This window comes from Pundamilia nyererei, unplaced genomic scaffold (genome assembly GCF_000239375.1).
Source record: "Pundamilia nyererei isolate P.nyererei 1_Seehausen unplaced genomic scaffold, PunNye1.0 scaffold00112, whole genome shotgun sequence".
NCBI lineage: Eukaryota > Metazoa > Chordata > Actinopteri > Cichliformes > Cichlidae > Pundamilia > Pundamilia nyererei.
In genome coordinates, this window is record NW_005187513.1 from 55,996 (window position 1) to 81,782 (window position 25,787).

General features: G+C 40.4%; 1 protein-coding gene across 7 annotated transcripts in view; it reads right to left on the reverse strand.

Annotated features, from left to right (window-relative positions):
* tead1b (TEA domain family member 1b) overlaps positions 1-24,256 on the reverse strand; it is a 48,612-nt gene extending 24,356 nt beyond the window's left edge. For all 7 annotated transcript variants that reach the window (XM_005741568.1, XM_005741566.1, XM_005741570.1 and 4 more), the window contains exons 1-3: positions 23,992-24,256; positions 23,378-23,510; positions 9,459-9,711 (exon numbers count right to left, since the gene is read on the reverse strand). In XM_005741568.1, coding sequence (XP_005741625.1) covers positions 9,459-9,615 — 157 coding nt within the window. In that variant the 5' untranslated portion in view covers positions 9,616-9,711; positions 23,378-23,510; positions 23,992-24,256. The remainder of the gene's footprint in view (positions 1-9,458; positions 9,712-23,377; positions 23,511-23,991) is intronic.
* Positions 24,257-25,787: the final 1,531 nt, after the last annotated feature.

The window sequence follows — 25,787 nt, forward strand, 5'->3', positions numbered from 1 at the left end:
TGGAAATGAAGAAATAATGTCCAGTGTTGTGCAATCCACATTTGTAAGTGTCTTGTGCAGTGCAAATATGCTTAAAGTGATGAAGTGATGAAGTGAAAACAATGTCCAGAATGTCCAGTGTGTATAAGACCTATATGTGTGGGTCAGTACTGTGTGGTGGTGTGATTGAGAGACCGTATCGCCTGCGGGAAGAAGCTCCTCCTCAGTCTCTCTGTGTTGGTCTTCAGGGAGCGGAATCGCTTTCCTGACCTCAACAGAGAGAACAGTCTGTTGTTGGGATGGCTGAGGTCCTTCTGTTGATATTGTAGGGGTATATGTCTGTCGAAGCACCAGTGCCACCCCCGACACACACAAGTTAGGAGTGTTGGTGAATGGTTTGAAGGGTATAAAAATGATATGAATCAGTATCCCCACGCTACGGTGTTCTAGTTATCAGAATTTAGAGCAACTGAAGATCTACGGGAGGTTTGGGGCTAACATGTTAGCTGTCTCAGCCAACAACTGAGTGAATATCTATTTGAAGAACGGCGCTCAGTTGCTTCAGCAGATCACCAGAGACTTGTAGAATCAATGCTCTGGGGGTGACCTCACCGTTTTCTTTTTTTCCCCATTTGGTCTGTCACCTTTCTGTACATCAAAATTAATTTGAGTCCGTTTCCACTGCACCTTATTCTCATCGGTACTTTTCTCACACTAGCCAAGCATAAAATCTTTATGTGAAATTTCAAGTAAACTGGATTCAGGTTATTTCCTGAATTTCAAACTGACCCGACCGAGGTTTAAAAATCCAGTCACGAAAATTAAGTTCTCACTATAATGCAGTGTTCAACTGTAATTAACAGCTCTTTAAAAATCCATTTTTCTCTGGACACCAAAAGAAATCAATACTTAACTTCAAATGACCTTATTGAGCTAGATAAAAGGCTTTATTGCAGGGGCTGGGTCAGGAGCAGTTGAGCTAATGTGTTAGCTGAGCAGTGGGGGATTAAAGGTGAGGTGTTCTCTCAAAATCTTACAAGACATCACAAAGCAGCAGGTCACTAACCTGAGCCTTCCTGGAGACACTGAGGGGATTACAGCAGCCAACCTCTGCTGAACTGTGCCTGCATTCAGAGGAAAAGACAGCCTCTTTATCACTCAGCAGGTCCAGCCCATTCTATTTCCTCTCTCCTTGCTCTGCGCCTTTCAAACAAGGCCAGAGCTGAAACCTGCTAGTCCCAACTCTGTGCAATATACTCACAGGGGACCAATTTGCACAGCTAGCCCTTGTCTGAATCACTCTATCAATTAGGATCCACTGTGTTTATCATCACATACATTATTGTAGAGGCTGGCCTGGTCATTGTGTTGAGGTCTGCCTCTCGGGAGAGGGAAAGGGATGAAATAAATGACCAGGGAGTAAAGCCACAGTTGGATAGGCTGCTGGACTAATCTGAGAGGACGGCTGTAATTATGAGTCTCCCGAGGAACTGGCTGTGTGGCAAGTCCAATGTGTGAACACGGTGCTAACAGTCAGGAAGGTACACTGCCCCTCTTCTCCACAACAAAGTAAGACGCTGAGTCAAATCAATATTTTCAATCTCTCAGGATCAATTCAGCATCTGAGCACAAAGGAAGACATGTTGGCTGTGGCCAATATGTATAAATGAAAAGTCAAACTTTGTGGTCATGATGGGCTCTTATATCTCACCTTCTTTGTAATCATGAAGACAAGCTGAGAGAATTTTGACTCAAAGTTATAATTTATCCGAGGTTTAAAGTGAAATGGTTTAAATACAAAATAGGTACTGAAAATAACACAGAGAGGCACCGGCTGATAAGTATGCTCTTATGTCACATTACAAGGTTTATCCATATATGATATTAGAGTCAGGTCGCAACATAACATCATTAAGTGTGATAATTTCATGGATATAGCTGCTGTCTTCTTTTGTTTCCAGGGATGCTGCTCAGTGTTGAGAGACCTTTCTCCATTTCACTAACAGCAAAGAAAGAGATGACAGTCTGTGTTAGCACTGGAGTGTAGTCCCTGCGCACTGGATGAGAGCATAACAGTGGCATTCAGATTCCATTCATATGTTGATTACACAAAATGGTCCTATCAGTATGAGATGATCTCATCAGAATAAAAGTGTTTCATCAATGGGATAAGATGTAGTCAGCACGAAACATTATTTTTTTCTTTAGGAGCACACTAAAAAAGTGACACTGCATCTTTAAGAAGCCCAGAGTCTCACTGTGTTTTAGTCAAACAAAGGCAGCCAATTGGGAACATGCAACCTGAAACCAGAAGCCTGGCTCAGAGGGCCTCACACAGACCTCAGAGCAGCGACACACCCCATGTACTCCTGATTCAGGCAGGCACTGAGCCACAGCCTAATCTAACCATTCAGTGCAAACACCTCCAAACATGGGGAAAATTAAAAACAGCCTCATGAATCTGTTGGTTAAGTCTCTTTCTGATGCAGATATGGGCAAACATGAATGTGCACAAATCTGAAATGTTTGGGGTTTTTGTTTAAGGTGATAAAATACACTTTGATCATTAAAACATTGGAGTGAGGTGTACAAAAATGCCTTTCAAAGGGTTTCTTTTTCCGTGCTTGCATGCCTTGCAATTGTTCATTGCATACATGAATATATCAAATAGGCCAAAAACTAACTTAAAAAAAATGCACTCTCTGGCTTTGAAAGCCCGCTCTTCTACACAAAACCCCTCTCAGTAACATCTCCTCACAGTCTCCTTGGCATCAGCGCTGCTTATACCTACATTTTCTTATTCACCTCAGCGTGGGCTAAGCACCCCTGTGAGGCACGAACCCCCCAACCACAGGAGGCTGTGAGCAGGAGACGGTAATCTCACGCAAGTCACAACACGTTATGCTCGGTCACCGCAACACGGACACGACTGTGAGCTGATATCTACCCTCCGAAAAAAACTTAAAAAAAAAATAAAAATCCACTTCAAAATCAATTTTGCTGCTCAGCAACAGAGTAGCTCTAGATGTGGGTCCAATTTTAGCCCGATTCTCATTAACTGCATTCTCGGAGTCACCGAAACATGCATACATGCGATGCAGACGTGTAGGAAAATCTAAAATTTTCAGTGAAATAATCAGAATCGTCAGTTATCTGGATGTTCCTGCTGGCTCTCGTCCATACACTTGTTTGACTAGTCCGCTGTTCACAATAGACCCATCCTGTTCAGAGTGCAAAACAACATGTGCAATCACCAAAAGGCTTACAGAAAGAGACAACAGAAAAATGGCCTGAATTACAAAAGACAACTGCTGTGTGTGTCATTAAGGAATAAATAATGCATGTGTCCAAACTAAAGAGGCAGACCTTTCATACACCAAATATGATGCTTTTGGAACCAGTAAAGCCAACAACCCATACAGATCAATCATATAAAACTGCTTTCACAGGCTAGTCTCTTAATGACGGCTTGTTACACACCACAGCTAAATGGCAACATTTTGGAGATTCACACTACTCATGAGTTTCTCTCACATGTTCTCTTTGTTTCTTTATTCTTCAGCTGTTGTCACACATGACCTTGAGAAAAAGGCAGGAGAATCAGCGCAGGGCAATATCACAAGTTGTTCCCTATCACATGAAGCACTCAGCATGAGACAGTTCACATCAGTTCCAGATATATACTCTGTCTGGTTTAGGCACGAATCGGCACAATCAGATATCATCTGCGCTTTTTGCTATGGAGCTGGTAGGATAAGGCCATTTAATGCCTGACCTGACTTTGTCACACATTTGGATTCTCACATACACCTGCTCCTAGTGACTCCTGACAAGTGACTCCTAGCCACTCGTTTCTTCTTTTAGATTAGCTGAATTATCAATAGAAACGATTGTTTCTGACTGTAAGCTCAGAAAAAACTGCTGAGTGGAAGAGTGTTTTCCTTCTTTGACAAATCAAGCTGCTTCATGTTAGGTTTTCCTCCTTTTACTGGGTCAGTCTAATATATATGACTACTTAGTGAACCATGATGAATAAATAACCAGTTTATAAAAATCTGACGTTAAAAAAAACCCTTAAATCTTCTTGAAACTCAAAATGACTTCTTCCTTCCATAATCATACCTGCATCAATACTATTTACACTTTCAATAGTTCCTCCTTTTGAGAGAGACATAAAAAATTGGACTTTTTCACTGTCGTGTGTGAAAACACAGTAGTCTTACACTGACAATGGCAAGGGAACAAATGAGGGATTATTCTGGAGGTGTGTGATGCCTCTCCTGCAATGAAGTTCCTCACACTCCATTCTGAGTGAATGCAGGTGACTCAGGGAGCCTGAGCTGATCCCAGAATTCCTCATTATCCGCCCAGCAGGGAGGATCAGGTCCGCTCGCTCTGTCTCAGAGCATGCTCGGCCCGATGAGACGAGCCCCAGAGGAGCACAGCGCTGGGCCATCGAGGGCAAGCCAGGTCTGCTCATTATATCTAACTCATCCTTGGCATCCCTGCAAACCAAGTGCCACTTAGTTCCCACAGGAGGGGTCTGGGCTGGATCACTGACGAGATGTCAGAGCAAACAGTAGAATGGTAATAGGAAAAGCTTTACATCAAGTAACACATGCAGATGGAGGCACCGTGTCCTGCAGCCCACCTACAGTGAGAACATTACAACGTATGGTTTTTGGTCATTTACAGACTGTGTTTGCTATTTTTAGAAAAATAAATAATGGTATTATTGCTGCTACTGTTTATCAAAACCAGCAAGACGCAATAATACAAGCATAGGGAGTAGTCCAAATCTCCAAGGTAAGTAATTAAGTCTCCATCAAAAAGCCTTTAAGCTATAACAATGTATTCAACTGTGAAGGACCAGTAATAATATAAATATATATATATTTAGGTGTTGTACAGCCTACAAGTAGAGTATGTATTTGCATATTTATTTGTCAGTAGGTAGAATAAAATTCAGGTCTTTATTTTCTTTTCCCCAAACAGTAACTGAGAAAAATTCACCATTGTCATTTAGCTTGCTGGGTAGTGCAAATACATAACTCAATGAATAAACATACAATTTGAGTGAAGCGTGTTGTTTCATTTATCAACTCTATTTCTGGGGTAAATGAATGCAGCCTAGCACAGCAGGTGAATTACACAAGTATAGAGTCGTAAGCCTTTGGGTAAGGGCCAATGCCCTCCATTTCCCTTTGTTGTTAAAAATATTCGCCAAAGTCTGAAGACATGGCAAATGCCGGCGATGCAGCCTATGCAGATGTAGCATCTCCTGTTGCTGCCACAATTAGCCACTGAGAATAGGCACAGTGCCAGCCAACACTAGTCTCAGCACATCCGAAACACTTCAGGTAAACATCACAATAAGCTAGGAAGCAGAAATTAGAAATTGTTTTGTACCGCAACACAGTTGCTATAGAGACTGTTGCTAATTAACTACACTCTACCCCAAGATAACAAAGGGCTTAAGGGCACTCGGGGCAGCTCCTCTTGTGATGAGCTCTGTGCATGGAACACTATGCCATCCCCAGGGATTCTTAACTACAAAATACCTGTCTCCTTGTAGCCAGCTTTCATCCAAGATGCCATGAGAGCATTTGTGTAGAGCCTGTCTGCGTTTCTCTTGGTCTTCGACAGCATCATATTAGCCTCTCCCCTTTTAAAAGACAAATCACTGGACGTTTAACATGAATCAATCCCTAGCAGCAGCACAGAGGACCGCTTCATTGGTCACTTGTCTTTGATGGTATTCCAAAAGGGCGTACTCTTAGCAAAGACTATAAATGGAAAATCTGAGGAATTTTGCACAAAAATTACATTCAAAGGTATAACATTCAAACTCAGCAGTTTGGATTTTGATTGCTTCCTCTCAGTTGACTTCTCTAGATACAAAAAAACTTTTTTTTCCCCCAAAACAACAGCACATGCCATACACCTCTACACCACAGTGAGCAGGACAGGTGTACAGTGTGTACTGATTCTGCCACGGGTAAAGGTGTGGATCGCAGGACTTGATAAGGTCCTGGGGAATAATGACATAATTTAAACCAGAAGTGGTAGCAGTCCACACACAGCTGCCATGGTTGGGTTCCTTCAGAGTTAATATTAGTTTCACAGTTCTATCATTAAACAATGAAAAAACAAACAGGGCATGGGTAACACCTGACCTGTTGATTTGGCAACGAGCTGCACTATCCATTGTTGGTTAGCTGTACAGCTAATGGTAGAAATGACTGTTTAGTTACATACATCCAAAAGGTTTTGAGCATTGCTAACATCAGTTCATTCATAAAACTGGACATGTGTTGCACGAATCCATGCCTCGATCCATATCAAATTTTGGATTCTTCCTTTCCCCATTTTCCACCTCGCCAACAAGATCCATGAAAATCAGTTTTTGCACAATCGTGCTTAAAAAAAAAAAAAAGCCACACAGCAAACAGAAACATTACCTCATAGACCCTTAATGAGCTCTTCTTTTTCATTAAGCTTTCACCCAGAATGCTTCTTAGAGAGCTCTGGAGTGGGACCAAGTGTACTCAGGCCTAGTCTTCAAAACTTCCCGACCGTAATTATACAGTCATTGTGAAAAATGCCCATTAACCTCAAATAATATATTACCAATCACTTCACCTGGACTACTGTCACTGTGTGTGTTCTTTCTCTTCTATGCATGTATGAGAGAGTTCATTTGGCTTAGGCTCACTACACCCAAACCCTGCTACGGTGGGTAAAATATTTGTTGCCTGAATTACTCATGACATTCTTATCTAGATAAACATGCTTGTAAACACAAAGGAAAACATTACGGCCATGTCCATACAGGGTACAATAAATAGGTCTGTAATAAGTCTGTACAGAGGTTAGCGATTAGCTTAAGAAGAAAACAATCCTCCGTTCGAAACTACTGGCCAGTCGGGGCCTTTTTGTGTAGAGTCCACATGTTCTGCCTGTGTCATCGTGTTTTTATTTCTTACAGGTACTCCGGCTTCCCTTCACAAGTGGGTAAGTACAGTGCTGTTAAAAGTATTTGTTGTCTTAGGTTTTACATAATTGATCTTTCAGCCTACTTCACTTTGTCTGAAAGGTTCTATTTAAGTGATTTCTTGATTCATCTGGCCTGGCATTTATCAAAGATAATTTATGATTTAACATGGGGGGGGGGGGAATTACTCCCTCCCCCCACATAGGACCGGGTAGATTTCTCTTTTTTCTCTCTTTTTTGTCTAAAAAAATAATAAATAATAATTGAAAACTTCATTTTGTCCAATATTACATTTTGTTTGATGATCAGAAATGTATGGCTAATATGCAAAAAATCAGAATGGCAAACGCTTTTTCATGGCACTGTGTACATTTGAGGATGAACTGTTGTCTGCGTTTCCCCTGCAGTAGACTTGATCAGGGTGTACCCTACCTGTCACACCCCATGACAGCTAGGACAGCCGTGAATTGGATAAGCGGGCAAGAAAATGAATGACTGGTAAATAAAGACAATTATTGTGACAGGCATTACTATATAACCGTTACTGATCCTTGACTGATTTGGAAAAGTCAACAATAGCCTTTCCTATACATAGATTCTGTCTTGGGTGGCCCGCAAGGAATCCATATTAACAGACAAACAAGAATAACTGTTAACTTTTTTTTATTTTTTTTTATTTCATGTTCAAAAGATCTCCATCCATGATCAACATAATAGTGGACAATCTGTTACTCTCATTTTAAAAACTTCAAACCTCGCTAACCTGCTAGCCTCATGTTTCATGCTTTAACCACCAGCTGGTTCACCCGCACTCGCTCGTGCACGCACGCCCACGCTGCAAATCGAAGTCTGTGGGAAACACTAAAGATTGTTATGAAAGTAATGAACTCCTGCAACCTATTCAAATTAAAACTATTTTCTTTTTTGTCTTTAAGTGAAACCCACAGTGGTTTTAGGAAAGTCACATTGGCATTAAAAAGCAGCAACACATTGAAGGGCTGAAGAACAAGCATTGCCACTTGAGAAAGCACCAGTACAAAAGACCAGCAGCAGTGTGCTCCCCAGTGAAATCGGCAGAAAGATATCACCAACATCATATTTTTCAGGTACTGCATCTTCAATTATTAAAAAAATTAAAACATTTCCCCCCAAAACTGAACAGAAGCATTTAGCTCCTTTTTTGCTACAATTCTGCAACATTATCATGCAGTAGTAGCCGTCCCTGCCAAACCTTTTCAGCATCTACACATGAAAATCATTTTACTTCTGTGACAAACAGTTCTCATTCAGTTAGACCAGGGCACAGCCCAAACACTCAGCTGCTGACGAGCCATCTGTAACCAGATATGGAGCACATCTGGCAGGCCCAACCGCTATTCAACCCTGCAGTCGCCTCTTCAGCAGATTTTAAGGTGGGTTCAACACCACAATAGCAAAACATTTGTTTGGATTTGTTGCTGGGGTTTCGTAATCTATCTTAGACAATAGCCTTGTTGGGAAATGTAAAAAGAAAACATGCTATGGGCAGCGGCATTTTGCGACGGTTTGTGGTAAATCCATACCAGTGCAAATAATTTTATTAATTGGCACAACTTACATATAAGATTTTGTAATTAAGCAATTGACACAGGAAATGAAAATTAAAAATTAAAACTTGTCAAAAAGAAGAAATCAAAAATACCACAATCTGAAAACATTTCAGAAAAACATTTTTATAATACTGAGAATGTCAACTGAATCGAAAAGAGGCTTACACTTAGCATTGCTCATTTATAACTCTAGAAAAATAATTTTTCATGCTTTAATCCACAGCAGAGGGGCAGCTTCTCTGGCAGCCTCGCTCTGTGTGGGGACCAGGGATTTGGAGGGAGAGACAGTGGGGAGGATCCCGTTGTTTGAGCCCACATCTTTGTAGTGGCAACTGAGGGGATTCGCTGCAACTCCTAGAATTTACATTTTGTTTGGCCGGAGGGGTCACATGACAGCTGCAACCCAATGCTCAGAGGAGCTTTCTGCTTTCACTTGACACTGACAGGCTGTGAGACGGTCCAACACCGCAGAGAGAAAATATTCCCTCTTTCCATGACATCACCCAGGCCAGCCAGGAACAGGGGGGGAGTGGTGGGAGGAGAGGGGGCACAGCTGGTGGCAGCCGTAGTACCATCTGCTACTGACTAATAGTTCATGCTGCTTTACTTATAAACTTGCACTTCTGTGAACCAGAGTGACAGCTCCATGGTCATAGTCACCATCAGTCTTACTTTGCTCGGCACAGCCATAACTGAAGCATGTCTTTCCTTTTTAAAGGAGCAGCAGTTTGGAAAATACCCTTACTGACAACTGATCCATACAAACACTCAACAGGCTGGTCTTGATAAGGTTTATGAGCAAGTCTATAGTCCTCAAAACCTCCAAAAGCAAATAAAAGCAGCAGAGATAATGAATGTGAAAACTCACACTTACACATGCAACAACTTTTACTCACCATACATCTTTCCCTCATCAGAGAGGATGATTTTCCTGCGCCCACAAGGAGGATAGATGGCCAGGGCCTCCTGGAAGCTCTGTTCAATGTCAGGGCTCCACACCCCCTCTGCATCATTGTCCACAGGCTTGTCTGCCGAGTCGCTCATCCTCTCCATGTCCTCGGCAGGGCTCTCGCTGCCGCTCCAGCTGCTGGGATCAATTGTGGCGGTTGAGCTCTCCAAGCTGAAGCTTGGAGCAGACTAGGGAGAGACCTGGAATTCCCAAAAAAAAAACAAAACCCGCAAATCATGACTACTGCAACAGAAAAGCAGAGAACCATCTTCAAAAACAGAATGCTTACAGTTAGTAAAGAGCACAATATGGAGTGGAAGCAGCTAAAGAAGCTTGGACATCACCAAGAAAGTTGTTGAATTGATTTACAACGGATGTTATGGGTTTAAACAGCTGAAGATTTTCTCTCATGGACTTCTTGCTAATTAAATGGCAATGCACAGTGTAAAGGTCTGGGAAATGTATTTTTTCCCCCTTTATTCAGCACCTGTGCAACTGCTCTTAGCTCTATATATTCCTATGAGCTGTAACAAGTACAAAGTCAATGCTGTCAGCAAAGTTGCTAGTTTGATTCCTCTAGGGAAAAAGCATCGACATGCCTCATTACCACCGGCGCTGAGCTAAAGCGCCCAGTCTCAAAGTCTTTAGTGGACAACAGGAAGACTGTGGTTGTAGCTGGCAGCTTGAAGGTGTAAATGTGTATACCAGTGACTGTGAAGAGAAACATTTATATGAAAACAATAATAAATGAAAGACAAAGAAAAAAAACAAAACATTGTGACTACTAATCCGTAGCGCTAACATCTCCAGTCAGCCGCAGCAACTATGGTGGCATAAGGGAATCAGACATTTGAGCAACACATAGGAGCTGGAGCCAAGCTGCTCACACAGCTGGAGAAAGTCTCATCTCACCAGTGGCTACTGACAAGACCAACAAGCTCCTGGTGAACATGCAGCTAATAAAGAGGCGCCTGTCATTGTGCCAAGACAGCAATATCAAGTAACGTGAAACCTGTAACACAAACTATTCTATATACTATATACACATTACAACATTTATGAATGTTCTGACTGGTATTTTAAAGCGTAATAAGATCCAGCACTGTGGTCAGTATGAAACGTTTTGCCTTCTTCTGAAAACATTCAGTGACATCAAGAGCAAGGACTCCAAGGGGCGTTTGATGAGGTGGTTAAATAACCTAAAGAAATATCAGAATTCAAATACCCATTTGTTCTGTATTGAGCGTGGGCAGTCAGTCTACAGGTTCCTCGCAGATCATTCATTATGTAAAGGATGAATTTATACTTGGTATGTATAAGAAAGTATGATGTTTAACAAGCTAATAAAGAGCAAGAACACAAAACTGTAAATGTAGACTTTAAAAGGGAACAAAGACAGACCTTAACCTTAATGCTAACCTTAGGCAATTTAAAAGTCTTTTTTTTTTTTTTTTATTAAACGTTTTTCCCAAGTTTTAACAATCAGAATGGAGACAAATAATAATCCTGAAACACATTTAAAAAACTAGTCCATTTGGCCTTTCTCCAAAACATAGAGTTAGGGTATGGTTATCATCTTAAAACATTAGAAGACTGCTAATGTCCTCTTAGAATTTAGTATTTTCCAAATGTGCTAAATCATTGACAGCATCACAGCTAGGAAGTCAAACACAGCTCAGGCAAACAGGTTAGACAGCATGCATGGAAGAAGAAGACATCCTAAAAGGCAAGCTATATAGCCAATTCCTTGAAAGATATACTTTTCAGATAACAGATAGTTAAACCACTGATGAGTTTGTATAGGTCTCGTATGACGGATAGGTGACGAGGAATGACCCTGATAGGCTGCATAAACCAGACTTACTTCAGCCTTTTGTATCCAGATCAATGCAGTCGTCTACACTGTGCTTCTGCTTCAGTCAGCCTGTGTAAAGTGCTTCTTTTAGACTTCACTAAAACATACTAATTCGATAACTGGATATTGGGCTATGGGCTCAATAAAGCAATACAGTACTGTGAATCATAAATCCAGTGTTTATACTCATTGAGTAAAAAGTGTGTCATCCCTACACATCTGTTGTAAAAGTAAGCAAATTCGGCAGTGAGCAATTTTCTTTCTTCTTCATGCCTCAAAGAACACTTTGAAAAATCTCAGAGTGTATGCTTAATTCACAATCAAAAGTAATTTCACATTTGACATTATATGCTAACAACTGACTGAGGTTTCTCATGGCCCTAATCCCTCCACACTTTCCAGACAACTGCTTCCTCCCTGAGCAAGATCCTATTCAAGCAGCACAAGCTGTCAGGAAGTGGGAATAGTAGCATATGTTTCTTCCAGCATGTCAGTTCATGAGGGGGAAAGGGGGGATGGGAGCAAGCTGTTGGGGAAAAAAACTCCCAGAGAGCAGAGGGAGAGAGAGCTTTTACTGAATTCCGTTTTTGTGTGCTGACTGCTGACGCTGCAGAACCAACTCACAAACTGATGAGGGAGGGGAAACGTTCCCATTTCAACCACTAAAGGGCTGAACCTCTTTCTGGATGTGCTCCTCTTAACCCAACCAAGTGATTATCTGTGCTCATAATCGAATCCAGCTTACATTTTTATGGCAAAATATCTTTCTGAAGAAAAACGCTCGCCCGTGTCCTCGTGAAGCTCGAGCATCAAGCGCCCAGTCTCCTCATATCTAGTCTAATGAAACATTCTTTCCAGATTTGTAAAAGCACAACTGCAACAAATCGAATCCAAGTAAAAATAAATATACCTCAACTTTAAAATCTAATCCTCTTTCATCAATAAGCTGACATGGATGTTTTGTGTCTTCTGTTATGTTTTGTAGGAACACTGGTTCTCTGTTGTGGTATGCTATGGTTGGTAAAGTGATACTTTAATCAGTCTTTAGAGACAGTGTGGTTTTCTCCATCATGCTTCCCATCCTGTGCATGCGCCTTCCTCCAAACATTGCAAAGACCAAAAACGTTTGAAGAGCTATAATAACATTATATCAGCGATGCCTGATGGAAAATGTTGGGCTTAAAATGTATAAATATGAGCTTCATGAAAGCCTATAATGCATTTACAATGAGCACATAAGGGCTTTGTAATATCTTGTAACATCTGTCATCGTCAACATGGGAATTAAAAAAAGAAATATGCATCTGGATGAGAATCTATTGAAATTCACCAAATTACTAAACCGAGGACACATCTGGAATGGGAATAATTAAAGTTAGTGTGGTGTTTAACTGCTAGGACAGTGAGTACTGACAACATGGGTGATTTATTCTCAAACCAACTTCTGAGTCAACCAAAGCAAGTGTCTATTAAGGCTTCTGTTACCACAGTTTTGTAGTGAACAATATTTCCAATATTATAAAATTTGTTTATGATATTTCAAGTAACTGCTACTCTCTATTCTTACTAATAATCTCACTTCTTGGTGCTTTCTAATACATCAATACACTCATCTTAGACACTAACGCATGAATAATTTAATTAAAATAACTTTTTTTTTTACTAAGTAGCTTTATTTTCTTTACTTTTTCTATAACTCTTTTTTTTTAAATAAAAGCACCATCTGAATACATCTGACAACAAATGGGTAGAAAATCAGGCCAGCTCACAATCATTTATCAGCACTTTTCCTGTGATGTTCACAATATCAGCGAACTGAGGGAGAAGAAAACAAACACCTTAAACCTGAACATGAACTGCCTTATTAAAAGCATCAATGTGTCAGAGTTCAAACCTGTGGAAGAAGAGCCTATTCTACATTTCAATTTCAATTTTATTTCTATAGCACATTTAAAAGTCACAGGTACAACAAAGTGCTTCACAGACGAGCCATACTTGCAGGTTTACAGCAAAAGAAAACAATTAACAACAAAGAAATACAGTTATAGGATGGTAATATTGCAACAAGCACGAACCAGGAAGAAATTAAGCTAAGTAGTTTGAAAGGAGAGCTTAAACAAATGGGTTTTTAACCGTGATTTGAAAGATTGAATAGTTTCCGACGCACGGACATCAACCGGCAGGCTGTTCCAGAGTTTTGGTGCAGCAAAAGCAAAGGCACGATCCCCCTTCGTCTTTAGTCGAGACATTGGTTGCATTAGGAGCCCCTGATTAGAGGATCTGACTGCCCTTGGAATAAAACCATAAGTAAAATGTATATCTCCATTAACCTTTTGATTATTAAAAATTCCAGACTTAGCTCTTATTAACAGAGAAACAAAATAACAGCTGGATTCATTTGCCCCGCCCATACTTTGAGACATATTTAAATGCATTTAGAGAGGAAAACTAATTTTTTTTTTTTTTTTATATCTTGAAGCTGCTGAAATTGCTGAGCATGTCTCACTCTGCGGACAAGCATTAATGCTTCTTTTCTGCAGAAATTACTCCACTAACAATGTTTTTCCACAGGGCTTTTTCATAATATGAGAGCAAATGTGTCTTCTGGATGCTGATGATTAGCTGAGGGAAAACAAAGTAAGTCAAGCAGCACAAACAACACGCCGAACCTGGCAACAAAGAATAAAATGAGTTTAAACTTCAAGCCCACTCTCAAAAGAGAGGGAAGAGTGTCTAAAGGGCACACAGAGGCTCTAAAACCATCACTTTTAGCCAGAAACTATGTAGCTGAGTGTTGATCTGCATCTTCCTTCAGGTCATCCATCCAAAACTACTGGCACAGGCTGCTGGCACACAGCACTATCTAGATGGATATACAACAACTTTAAAAGGATCTGAAAGAGAAAAAAAAAACAACAACCCCAAACTGGCTTTTACCTTCTTGTCACTTTTTCCGGCGGCACGAGCAGTTTTATCTTTGTTCACCCGTTTCGAACAGAATAATCGGAGTCATTTCTTGCTCTTGCTTTTCTTGCAGATCTGTACAAATTTTTATTCCAATGCTTTCTTAAACATGCCTAGTAAACTGCAAAGCATTATTAATGCCATCACTCTTCTTAGAAACTTCCCTTAACTTGAACTTGGCGGCTGAAAATGACAGATGTATGGCGGCTAGATAAAGAGATCATTCAGGTTCGCCAATGCTAAAAATATCCATATGCACACTTACATGAACACCACATACACACACTGCATAGAAATGCTGTGAATTCTTGTACATATTGTAAATGTATTCTACATGCATGTGCACGCTGTTTGCATTTCGTCATTTCATTGTTTGAGTAATGTACTTTTTAATGACAATAAAATTGAATTTCACCTAAACTAACATATAAAGAATTTGATAAGTTAAACATTACTTGTTAACCCTCCAGCAAGCAAGCTATAGTAACTATACTGATTGAGTGGGGTAATTCATGACCCCATAATATTTTATATGCTATCCATTTCACATAAAACGGCATCATAACAGCATGTCCTTTAATGTAGCAGCTCTTCTAAAACTTTCTAAACAATAAGCAGTCAACATTTTCCATCATTTTTATCCAACAATGAATGAATCAGCCTGATTGTTTTCATGATCACTTTGGCTGTTAAAGCATCGGCCTCTTAGCCACAGGCCACAGAAACACTTGACCATGTAATGATGTAATGTTAAAAAGCATACATGTATTTCCAAGGTGATAAATGACCCCACTCAATTTTCCCATTTATCTTGCCACATCGATGGGTCAGTTTTTGTAAAAACTATAAAAGATCATAGAAGCAGACTGAAAAATTCAGGGTAGGAAACACTTTTTAGAATTAAAAATATCAGAATGACCCATAAATATATGGCTGAGGTCATATATGGCCCCGAACAGTCACATGGAAGTTTATATGAAGGGTGGGTTATCTGACTGTTTTATATCACAGTGTGGAGGCAAACAGGATGCTTTTAAAATCAACTAAGCAAAAGTGTTATTGGTTGTGACATAAGGAGAGAGGTGGTCAGGAAAAGCACAACAAGTCTTTTAACTTAAAAACAAAACTGAATGAACGACAGCATGGTGACCAGCATGAAAGAAACATCAAAGCTCTGAAGATGAAATCAAAAATGAAATCAGAGTGAAAACAGGATGCATTAAGAGATTTTTGAGCTGGCTCTCTAGCCCTGAGATGAAATGACCGCATTTTTTTTCAAGCTACCACACAGATAATTAATCGTATGAGCACATACATTCAAACTAAACCTGCAGGCAGAACTGTAGTCCATAAAGAAAGAAAAGATACACTTATAGGATAGGTCGTCCGTGGTCTTTAGGCCAAATCGACATGTTTGGACCCATGAGGTTTCAAACAGGTTATGCGAAGCTACATGACGCTCGAATGTGACAAAACACAAATAAACCTAACGCCCTTATCACCAGTGTGCTGCCAAGATTTTTCTTTCAGTGTAAATGAATGCTTTTATAATGATTAAATGTACCATAAACTGCTGATGTGCAGTCTGACATGTTAGCAAAATTGTTTGAAAACAGTCAATTCTGAACAAATACACCGATGTGCTGCAGCTCAAATTACCTGGCTAAACTGCATGCAAAGGACTAGATAGTTTTGCTGTGTGAAAAATGTGAATAACCTGGCAGTTGTCAATGAAGACGGTCTCTTAGTGCCTTAGAATTTGAAGACTAATTACGCCTGTCAAAAGAGGGTATGAATGTCACCCGTAGAAACACTTTTGGCTTACAGATAATTGCATACTTCTGTCTTTGCAGGGTGTACACCATAGAAATGGTCTTATTTGTGAGATGCAGGGTAAAGATGGCCTGCAATGCAATAAGTGAATGTGGTAGCTAAGCAGAGTAGTAGGTGTGACATGGAATTATGGGAAATTACACTTACTGCAAGATTACATAAACCACTCACCAAGCTGGAATTCAGCTCCTTAAATTAAGAGAACCCATTTCACCCATCAGACAGAGCAAGGTAATGAAATAGCAGATGAGAGGTCTCAAATGTAATTTTCCATGTGGAGTTCTTTTGTGCCGTTATCTCAGAGGGTGCAATAATAATTCTCTGAATGACTTTTGTGCACCCCATAATGGCCCACAGTAGCTAAGGCCACAGTGTGTAAAACTATAATTACCATGTGATTTCAAAACATTTTTAGCATGCTGTGAAGACATATTCTGGCCCCTGCGTAATTATTACAGCAATGTTAAAAATATTCCAGGCAACACGCAACTAACTATGAACATTTACAAAGACAGACGTTATTGAAATTCCACATTCAGTCATTAAAAACAAATTAATTACCTTGAAGAAGGCATGTTTGTGGAATGAAGTCTTTCACAGCAGGCCTTTGAGGACCTTGAGATACAAAACACACTAAAATAAAAACTAACCAGCTCGAAGTGAAGTGGATGCATGCACTGACTGTTCAAAGTTCTTTCAAATCAACTAAAGGGTTGCAACCCAAGTCCAAACTCTAAGCGGAAAAGGGAGGAATCAAAATATTTAAAGGCAACCTTACGAAATAATTAAAGAATCCGAGTGGGGTTTTCATTCAAGTTTAATTGATAAGTCTCAAAAAACATTTTTAAAAAGAATAAATAATATCAATTTCCAAAGCTTTCTTATGCTCCCTCTGTTATTGGCAAAGACCCAGTGTTTATTTCTTGCCTCTTTGAACTTCCAAGCTTAAGTGCTGTGAATCTGTCTGCTATCATCTCTCTCAAATCTGAGGTCTTCATCCCACTACCCAGCAACCATCAGGCCACTGTGGGATCAATCTTTGTTTGAGATTGATTTACAGGTTCTGTCAGAGCAGCCCTCTCTACCTGCCTCAGACTGTGAAACAGGTAAAAACAACATGATCTGGACAACATCAGATGCGTCGTCAGCCGAGAAAAGAGGCAACGCTAAAGGTCTTCCACTTGCACAGCAGAGGGAAAATTGACTGTAAATCTCAGAGACAAAAATCTCTCCTTCTGAGGACACATCCCTGCTCTGCCAGTAATATCAAAAACATTACATATAAACAAAAAGGAAAAAGAAAACACAATTTACCATTCAGACACGAAACGTAATGAAAGCTCAGGGGACATTTGCCTATCAAAAATTTGCAGTACACACCAGACGGCATACACCCATGTCAGAGTGGTGTGGAGTGCGAGAGGAACACATAAAGCTCAGGAAATTAAAGCTGTAAATAAAGGTTCGTCAGATAAAGGATCTCCTGACAGTTATGAGAGCAGAGCAGGCAGAGGGCTGGCTGCTGGCTCATCCAGGACGCGTGCGGACGGGCATGAAAAAACAAATCACAGTGATGAGCATGAAGGCCACCATTTGCATTTGGCGCTGCCAATTCACACCGACTTTCATCTCTTTTCTTCTGCATCTCCAGTCTTCATTTGTCCCCTTATATACGTTTCTCCTTTTTCTCTGTTGTCATCTTTTCCTCTCCTTGACAACTCTTGTATACCACACTGGACTCCCCCCGTCAATGAAGGTGTCCAAAAAGGTATAGAAAGTGTTGACAAGCCAAGCAAAATGTAACTCAAATGTTCTGTCTTTCAATTTTACATCAGTCTTTTGTCCTGTGACGGCTGGGATGGGCGATCTCCTCGACGATACTGAATGGATGGATAGATTAACCCCATCCATACAGAGATTGTATTCAACAGGTAAACGTTTTTTTTATTTGATGCTATGATTTTGCGTCAGTGGGAATTTGTCAGGTTTTCTTAACTTTCTTATTTAGCTACATCCTAAAATGTTCTTTTTAAAAAGTTACATTTTTCTTGTTATTTACAAATGTCTAGGATTAATGCACTTAGACTAAACCATTTAGAAATCTATACTTCTTTCATTGCTTATTACAAGGAAAACACTACAGTAAGATGCAGTCTTCCATATTTGTACACCAGAAAACAAGAACAGGCTAGTGTGCGAAGTCAGAAAAATCTTGCAGTTGTTGCCATGCAATGTGAATACAGGCGAATCAGCGTTTTTGTGTTTTCAAATATTTAAAAGCAAGGAAAAAATTTCCAACAACTGGGATTGAACTGACGCCGCCAACAATCAGCAGTGGAGGACAATCTTACTGATGGTGTTTGAGGGCAAATGGAGCTGTTTGGTTTAGCTTCACTTTCAAACAGTAGTAGGAAAAAAAAGGAGAGAGCTTGGAGAAAAGTGAGTCAAAACAGAGGACTTTACAGTAAGATATGAATATATATCCCTGTAATTTGATTCCAGCTATTGGTTGTACTACTCAGGGGTGGGAGTTTCTAATGCAGCTGCATTTATGTGAGTATTACTTTGGCTTGGTGTGAGGGCATGAACTAACACAGTTTGAGTTTAACCTTGTCTTTATTTATGTTTAAAAATACTGTCACTACATACTTTCTCGTGGTTTACTGAAAGCTGTATTGTTCGCTAATAAACCCGCTTCCATGTATTAATGATGTAATTACAATTAAACACCTCCTAGTTGAAAATGTCCACTATTTGGGCCAATTCAAAAGACTAAACAGACACACACACACACAAAAAGTTTGGACCGCACTGCTCTCCACTGCAGCATCCTGGCTCAGATTCCTAACTAATTTACCGGGTACAGCCCGCATATTAATGTTGGGAGCTTGCCTTCCAATCTACGTGTGCCTTCTCTGAATCCAGGGCACCTCGAGGGCAGAAAAAGCCTGGCTGATCTGTGTCAGTCACGACACTACTACAGCGACCATCGACGAAAGGTCTTGTGAGAATTTATTACAAGAGGTACCTGGGGAGTACGAACAAAATAACCCACATTTGAATACATGCCACAAATTATACACAGTTTCAGTAAATGAAGTGACAGTGCGCCTTTGTTCCATGGATTTCCTTCAACTAGCGGAGAAGCCGAACACCACTGCCACTACTATGGTCCGCACTGAGAAAGGAAGTTGTTGAAGCCGAGATTTCCTGCTTTCATTGCGGTTAAGAGCAAAAAATGTTTATAGTGGTTTCAGAAACTGACTCATGAAATGATTCAGAGTACATATTGCTTTTTGTCTGTGTTTTACCATGAAGCAGAGCTCATTTGTCTTTTTCCCCCCCTGCTTTCATATAAGAACTCCAGACAAAGTCCAAGTGTCTAAGAAATACATCAATAACGAGCGGTTATGACACCGTGAATTCTAAATGCCTTTTTCCAGAACTAATAATTGAGATTGCCATATGGTAAGCATTATAAGACTGCAATATTAAAGTGGTACGACTTCAAAGGGTGAGAGAAGCTCAATCATTCGGTGCTTTATTTAAAACTACAAAGCCTGAGACTTGCCTTGTTCTTTTTGAATGAACAGACATCTGCTACTACTCCGGCAAAATGTAAGTAAACTTAAACACAGCCTTCCATAAGTAAGGAACGGGGGGGACTGTGTTGCACTAAGGTGGTTGACAGGGCCAAAGTGCATTCGGTAGCTGGCAGTCATTTTATGGCTGCAGTACTGAAGCAGATTTACTTAGATGACGTCAGTGGCTTTGAGCCAGCTTTTCCTTTTTGGTGGCACTCTCCGCTGGCCTCAGTGGGCCCTGCTCAAACTGCTGAGCAGCAGCGCATACTCTAAAATTCCCTTTCTAGACCAGGGTTTACCTCAGGGCACACACAGTCTGGAAGCCAGCAGGAGTATCCTCTTTTTAAAGGGTGTTTTGACCATGGAAAACGCTGATGTTTTGATGCGATTCAACTCCTGCCACACATCACATCTAATTACACAATTAATATCTCTGTGTCTAGATTCAATTACAGATCAGAGATCTTTTTCAAGCCTAGAATTTTCATAACAAAAATAATAATAGTGTGTATTAGCATTTCAATTAAAAATACGGGACACATAATGTGATCGCATTCCCATGAGCATCTGCACAGCCACAAATAGAAAGCATGCCTCGTTGCACTGTTGTTTCTACATGTATCCCTTTTTCATCTGTACTTTATACGAATGGAAAAACAAAGATACAAAAAAAAAAAAAAGAAAAAAAAACACCCAAGCATGAACGAGATCATGTAAAAGACAAAATTTATGTCTATGGATAATCTTTTTTTTTTCCTTTGGATTTGCAAAACATGACCCTTTATCTCAACAACACACACACACGCGCGCGCACACACTAGTAAACAACAACTGCTGGAAGCCATAGTCCATTTTTTTGCGAAAAATAACACACAAAAAAAAAAAAAAAAACGCGGATCGTTATTACACTGTGTCAATGCCACTGAGGTACCAAATAACTATCACCATGAATTCAGGTTGGGACTACGTGACTACATGTGGGAGTGCCGAAACAGTGAACTGGTTCCAAACTGTCCATCCTTCAGAATCCCCCAGCCTTCAAGCTTATCAATTCCAAAGCCTTTTCTTTATCAAAATAAGCCATTGCAAAATGCCGACATCAAACTTGCGGCCATGGCACTTTTTCCCCACATGACTCGCATGCAAGCTCTCTCTCTCTCTTTGTAAATCTTTTTCTAAACTGCATCGATACAATCTTCCACCTCTATCCGTGATCATTTGTAACCTAATGTATGATTATGGCTCTGTTTGCATTAGGACTCTAATAAAAGCTATTTATAAATCAGATGGCATCCAAGGAAGCTAAAAACATTGATGCTCTGTGGCACAGAGTACACAGGAACTTCTCTCCAGCAGTCAATTAGCAGTGACTGTATCGCTTAATGTGCTATTAATCCAAACAGTCAGGAAGCATTTGAGATTATTCTCAAACTGAACTGATTATTGTAGTATCAGTGAGTAAAGGCAGACCCGGTGCTTCTTCTTTAGCGAAGAGGGCCTTTCTGTTCTGCATCACTCTCGTAACCTCGCAGGCTGGATCACCACAGGTAACTGCAGTTATAGCTGAAGTACAAGTGTCATGAGTAATTACGGTCATATTCCGTCACTATCAAGGCTTCATGGGAGACTGTGTATATGCATGACACCAGGCTCAGCTAGACCATTCATCAGCGACAGGGAAAATTTAATTTTTGAATTCATATATACGTCATAGTTTCTTGTAGACTGATGATGTGACAAGTGCTCAGCCAAAATTCAGCTCTCTGAAGGTCAACAGAAGAAAAGAAGAGTCTCACTTTGCTCCAGAAGTAACCCTGTCCACTGTGCTTGACAAAAGCACATTATTCTGTCCTCACTTCACAGCAAATAGACCACACTCTCTCCAGTCCTACCCTCTGACCTCAATAAGGCAGCGGAGAGCAACAAAGACAATATAGCCAAACAACACTACTCTCATTAGGATAATTATCTGCATCTGCTTAAATTTCACCTTAATATGAGCCACACAATCCTTACATGCTTCCTGGGCTAATTCCAAATGTTTAAAAGTATAGACTGATGCTGATGCACTGAAAAACCTGGCTGTGTGCTGCAGTCTAGCGATCAACAGGTACTGCTTTCTCAGCACTGTGGTGGTTCAAAGCAAAAAGGGAGTTTAAAACCTGCCAGTTTCAGATGTAAAGCTTCATTGGGTCAAACAAAGACAACATCCTATTCTTGCACAAATGTTATGCAAGCTTCCATCCAACAGGTCCACTGGTTGCATAAGCTGAAAACAAAGCATCTTTTTCAATCCCAGATTTTTTTTCTTCCAAGCAAGCAGATTTATACTGTGACGTGTGTGTGTGTGTGTGTGTGTTACACCTCACTGCATTTAAACTGTTTCCATTAAATTATAGCAGCCCTTTTAGATTAATTTAATAAATAACAGTCTCTTTTTCCCGTGTTTTTTCGGCCCTTTATTTGCAAAAAGTTACACCGAGTTTGCTGTGAGAAAATGCTTGTTTTACATTGCGAAAAGCAGAGTGCATGTGCGCTTGTTATAACCAGCTGCTTTCACATTAAATAGTGGAAAAGGTGGAAAGAGGTAGGAGGCTGTAAGTGCTTCAGCCAGAAACTTGTAGTAGTAGTAGTAGCAGTAGTGATGGAAAGTGGATTTTGTTCAACAAGCTATTTTTAAAGCTTTGGCAGGTTTTTTTTCACCCATTTTCTCAGTTGTCGCCTCTCCTGCAAAGCTTACAATAATACAAATCAGCTACTTTGACAAAATTAGCTTTTTCAGGAGGCAATTGCTTCGTTATTTTCCTAAAGCTGATTATAAAATACTACTGAAGCCAAGTGATGTCAAGAGAAGTGAGACACAAAAGGGGCTGGAGATCTCACGAGAGAATAAATTAGAAACTTCTGCAAAATTATTACAGTAGAAGCACCTTCACTGACTCGTGTCAACACTATCAGAGTTGTGTCAACTGTGGTCTGACGACCAGTTTGTCGTCAGACCACCATCTGAAGCAGCAAATGCTGAGTAGACAACAAAGTGGAAACAAATCAAAGTATTTTAGTGCAACTTGAACCTAAGATAATGAAAGCTTTGATCCAGTTCTCATCGCTTTCTCTGTATAAGGGCCGTGTTCCCATCCAGGGAAGTCCAGAAAAAGTTAAGTGGATGAAATCATTGTAAGGAGTAAAACTCCTCCAGCTGGCCTGCAGTTTTAGCTGAGCAGGCATTTCCCAAATTAAAGGAAGGGAAGGGACAACAATAAAGGAAACCCCATAAATGTACACAAACTCCAGCTGCTAATTCAAGATCCTTTTTAAAGACGATTTTCATTATTAAAAGCGACCTTTTAAGGCTATTTTAAACCACAGTAAAGCGCTCAAGTGACCAAAAAACTACATATTATTACAGATTTTTTTCAGCTTGGTAGTTTTGGAGGCATAAGTTGGCCCTGGGGCTCTCCAGAGGAGCTTTAATGAAGCCCTCAAAATGAAACAATAAAAGGAGTTTGGGTTAATCTTTCCCCTCCGGTTCAGCAATCGGTTTCCTCGGATAAAGTGACAACATGGAGAGCACCACACCAACAAACCTTTGAAAATAAAAAAAATAACATAAAAATAAAAAATACTTACACAAAACTTAGATGACGATTCGAAAAAGCACCGTCAAACGCGTTGAAGCAACAAGTCTCGCCACAGTGTTTTCTTCTTCGAGGTGGTCCGAAAATGCTCCGGTGAAATCTCCAACAACTCCCGGCTGAGCCAACTACGGAGAGGAAAACAGCAACGTTTTCAACCGTCATCTTGTCCAAAAACTGTTATTCGTGCAGTGTGTTTTTAGTTCATCCCGAATCCCACTGCGAGTTTCTGACAATCTGACACGGGGGCAAACGGCTTCCGAGGCTTTTATAGGGGCGTATGACCAGGCTTCTTTTCAAAAAATTTGAAAAATGTCAAAGATTTTCGCTGCTGTGTCAAAGCCATAGGCTACAACAGTGAGTGTTCAAAGTGAGCACCCTGTTGCAACAGCGGCCATCTATCTCCGCGAAGGAAACAAACGACCTAACGTTACTTCACCGCTGTGGGATAAATATTAAACAACTAAATAAAGCCAACATTTTTAATACACTGTGCAGCATTTCCAAAAAAAGAGAAAGAAATACGTAAACTAACCCACCCCCCTCCTCCCCAAATGAACTGAAGTCTACAACCCACTTTGAATGCCTGTAACTACCATTGAAACTTACCTCGTAATTGATATCTCATATAAAATTGCCCCTTTCTTTTGGTAATGTAATGTTACTGGGTATTTTGAATACTATGTCAAGTTATTCTGATGTTTCTGGGCCAGCCAGGAAGGTGTAGGTGAATCGCTTCGCGCACTGACAGAGATGCGAAGAATGCTCGGAATGAGAAGAGGAATGAAATGAACGCAGGGAGCGAGTTTGCGCCGGGGCGGAGCGAGAGGTGGCGTCATCCCGAGCCCAGCAGCCAGCCTGGGCAGCAGGCAGCAGCAGCGGGGACAGGGAGGGCACTGAACATCCCAGCAGAGGGGAGCTGACGCCTTCAGGGACGCGAGGAAAATCCGATTTCACAGTTTCGCAACCCACTGGTCACACAGTTTCAGACCTCAGGCATGTCATGCTTAAGCCTAAATGATTTTCAACAGGTAATCTTAAAAGGCAAAAATGGTTTGCGGCTGTATAGTCTTTACAGTGCTGTGCAAAAGTCTTGAGCCACCTGTCATTTCTTCATTTCTCCCAAGGAGCCAGACTTTCTTGTAATTTTTAATGTGGTATTGCGCAATAACTCTTCAGGCTTTCTGGAGGTTTTGTGCAGTCTTTCTTTGGGATTTTCAGTTTCAGTCTAGTAGTTGTACCTGGCCATTTTCAGAGGAATGTTTATTTGTAAGCCACCTAATACAATTTCATACTCGAATAGTAAATCATTCGAGTATGAAAAAGGCGACTAATTCAAGGGAGATTCAGGGTTGTGTCTACACATAACAGACAACTTAGAAATAGAAAAATAAATCCAGCAAAGACCTGACACAAGACCCAAGAGATACATCTTGCCCTTTAGTTTTCCAAAGCCTCATCAAGAAGGTCTCAATCGAAGTGTGGCTGTCAAGAAGCCAATTTCTGAGGCAGAGAAATGAGGAGAAAAGGCTGAGGTATGCCAAATTACACAAGAACTGGCCCGAAAGTCAGGGGCCACAGGCCTCATGGAGTGATGAATCCACATTTGAAATGTTTGGTTCAAATCTGAGGAAGTCAGAAGAGAGGTATACAAGTGAGTGGCTACAGCCATCTGTAACACACAGCAGAGGAGAATGTCCTTCAAGGAGATTGGAGAACTATGACTGACGACTACTTAAAGAAATTACAAGAACGCTTGCCTAAGAGGGTTCACGCTGTGTTGAAGATAAAGGTGGTCATACCAAATATTTACTTTCAAGTAAACAGTACAAACTCTTTTCTTGACCTACATATTTCCATGTGTGTTTCCATACATATGTTAATAAAAGGCAGTAAAAGGCTAGCAACACATAAAGAAACGAGGGATTTCACTATCTAATCTGTTTCTGTGATATTGTGACATACCATACACAGAACCAAAACAAAAAGTTAAAGTCAGCTTTATTGTTATTTCTGCCATATGTACAGGACATATACAGAAAAACATTGTTCACCCGGCCCATGGTATGCAAACAAAGACAAGCATTAACAATAAATAAAAGAAAGAAAAAAATTATCTATACAAGAATTATGTATATTGCCGCAGTCTGTGTACATTACAGTGCCTTTCAGTGAAACAGTAGACAGTGAAAGGATTCAGTGGTTTAGTTATAATGCAGGGGACATTCAGCTGCCACTGACACAGACACTGCAAACAATTAGAAAGCTGTTCTGTGTGGATACATTTATCCTTTAATAAAGAAAATCTTTCCTGATGGGGTATCATCTCTTTTCCATCTAGGCCCCACAATGGGTCACTGTCAGCTGCGGATCTAGAAAATTTTACGTGTGTGTGTGTTTGGGGG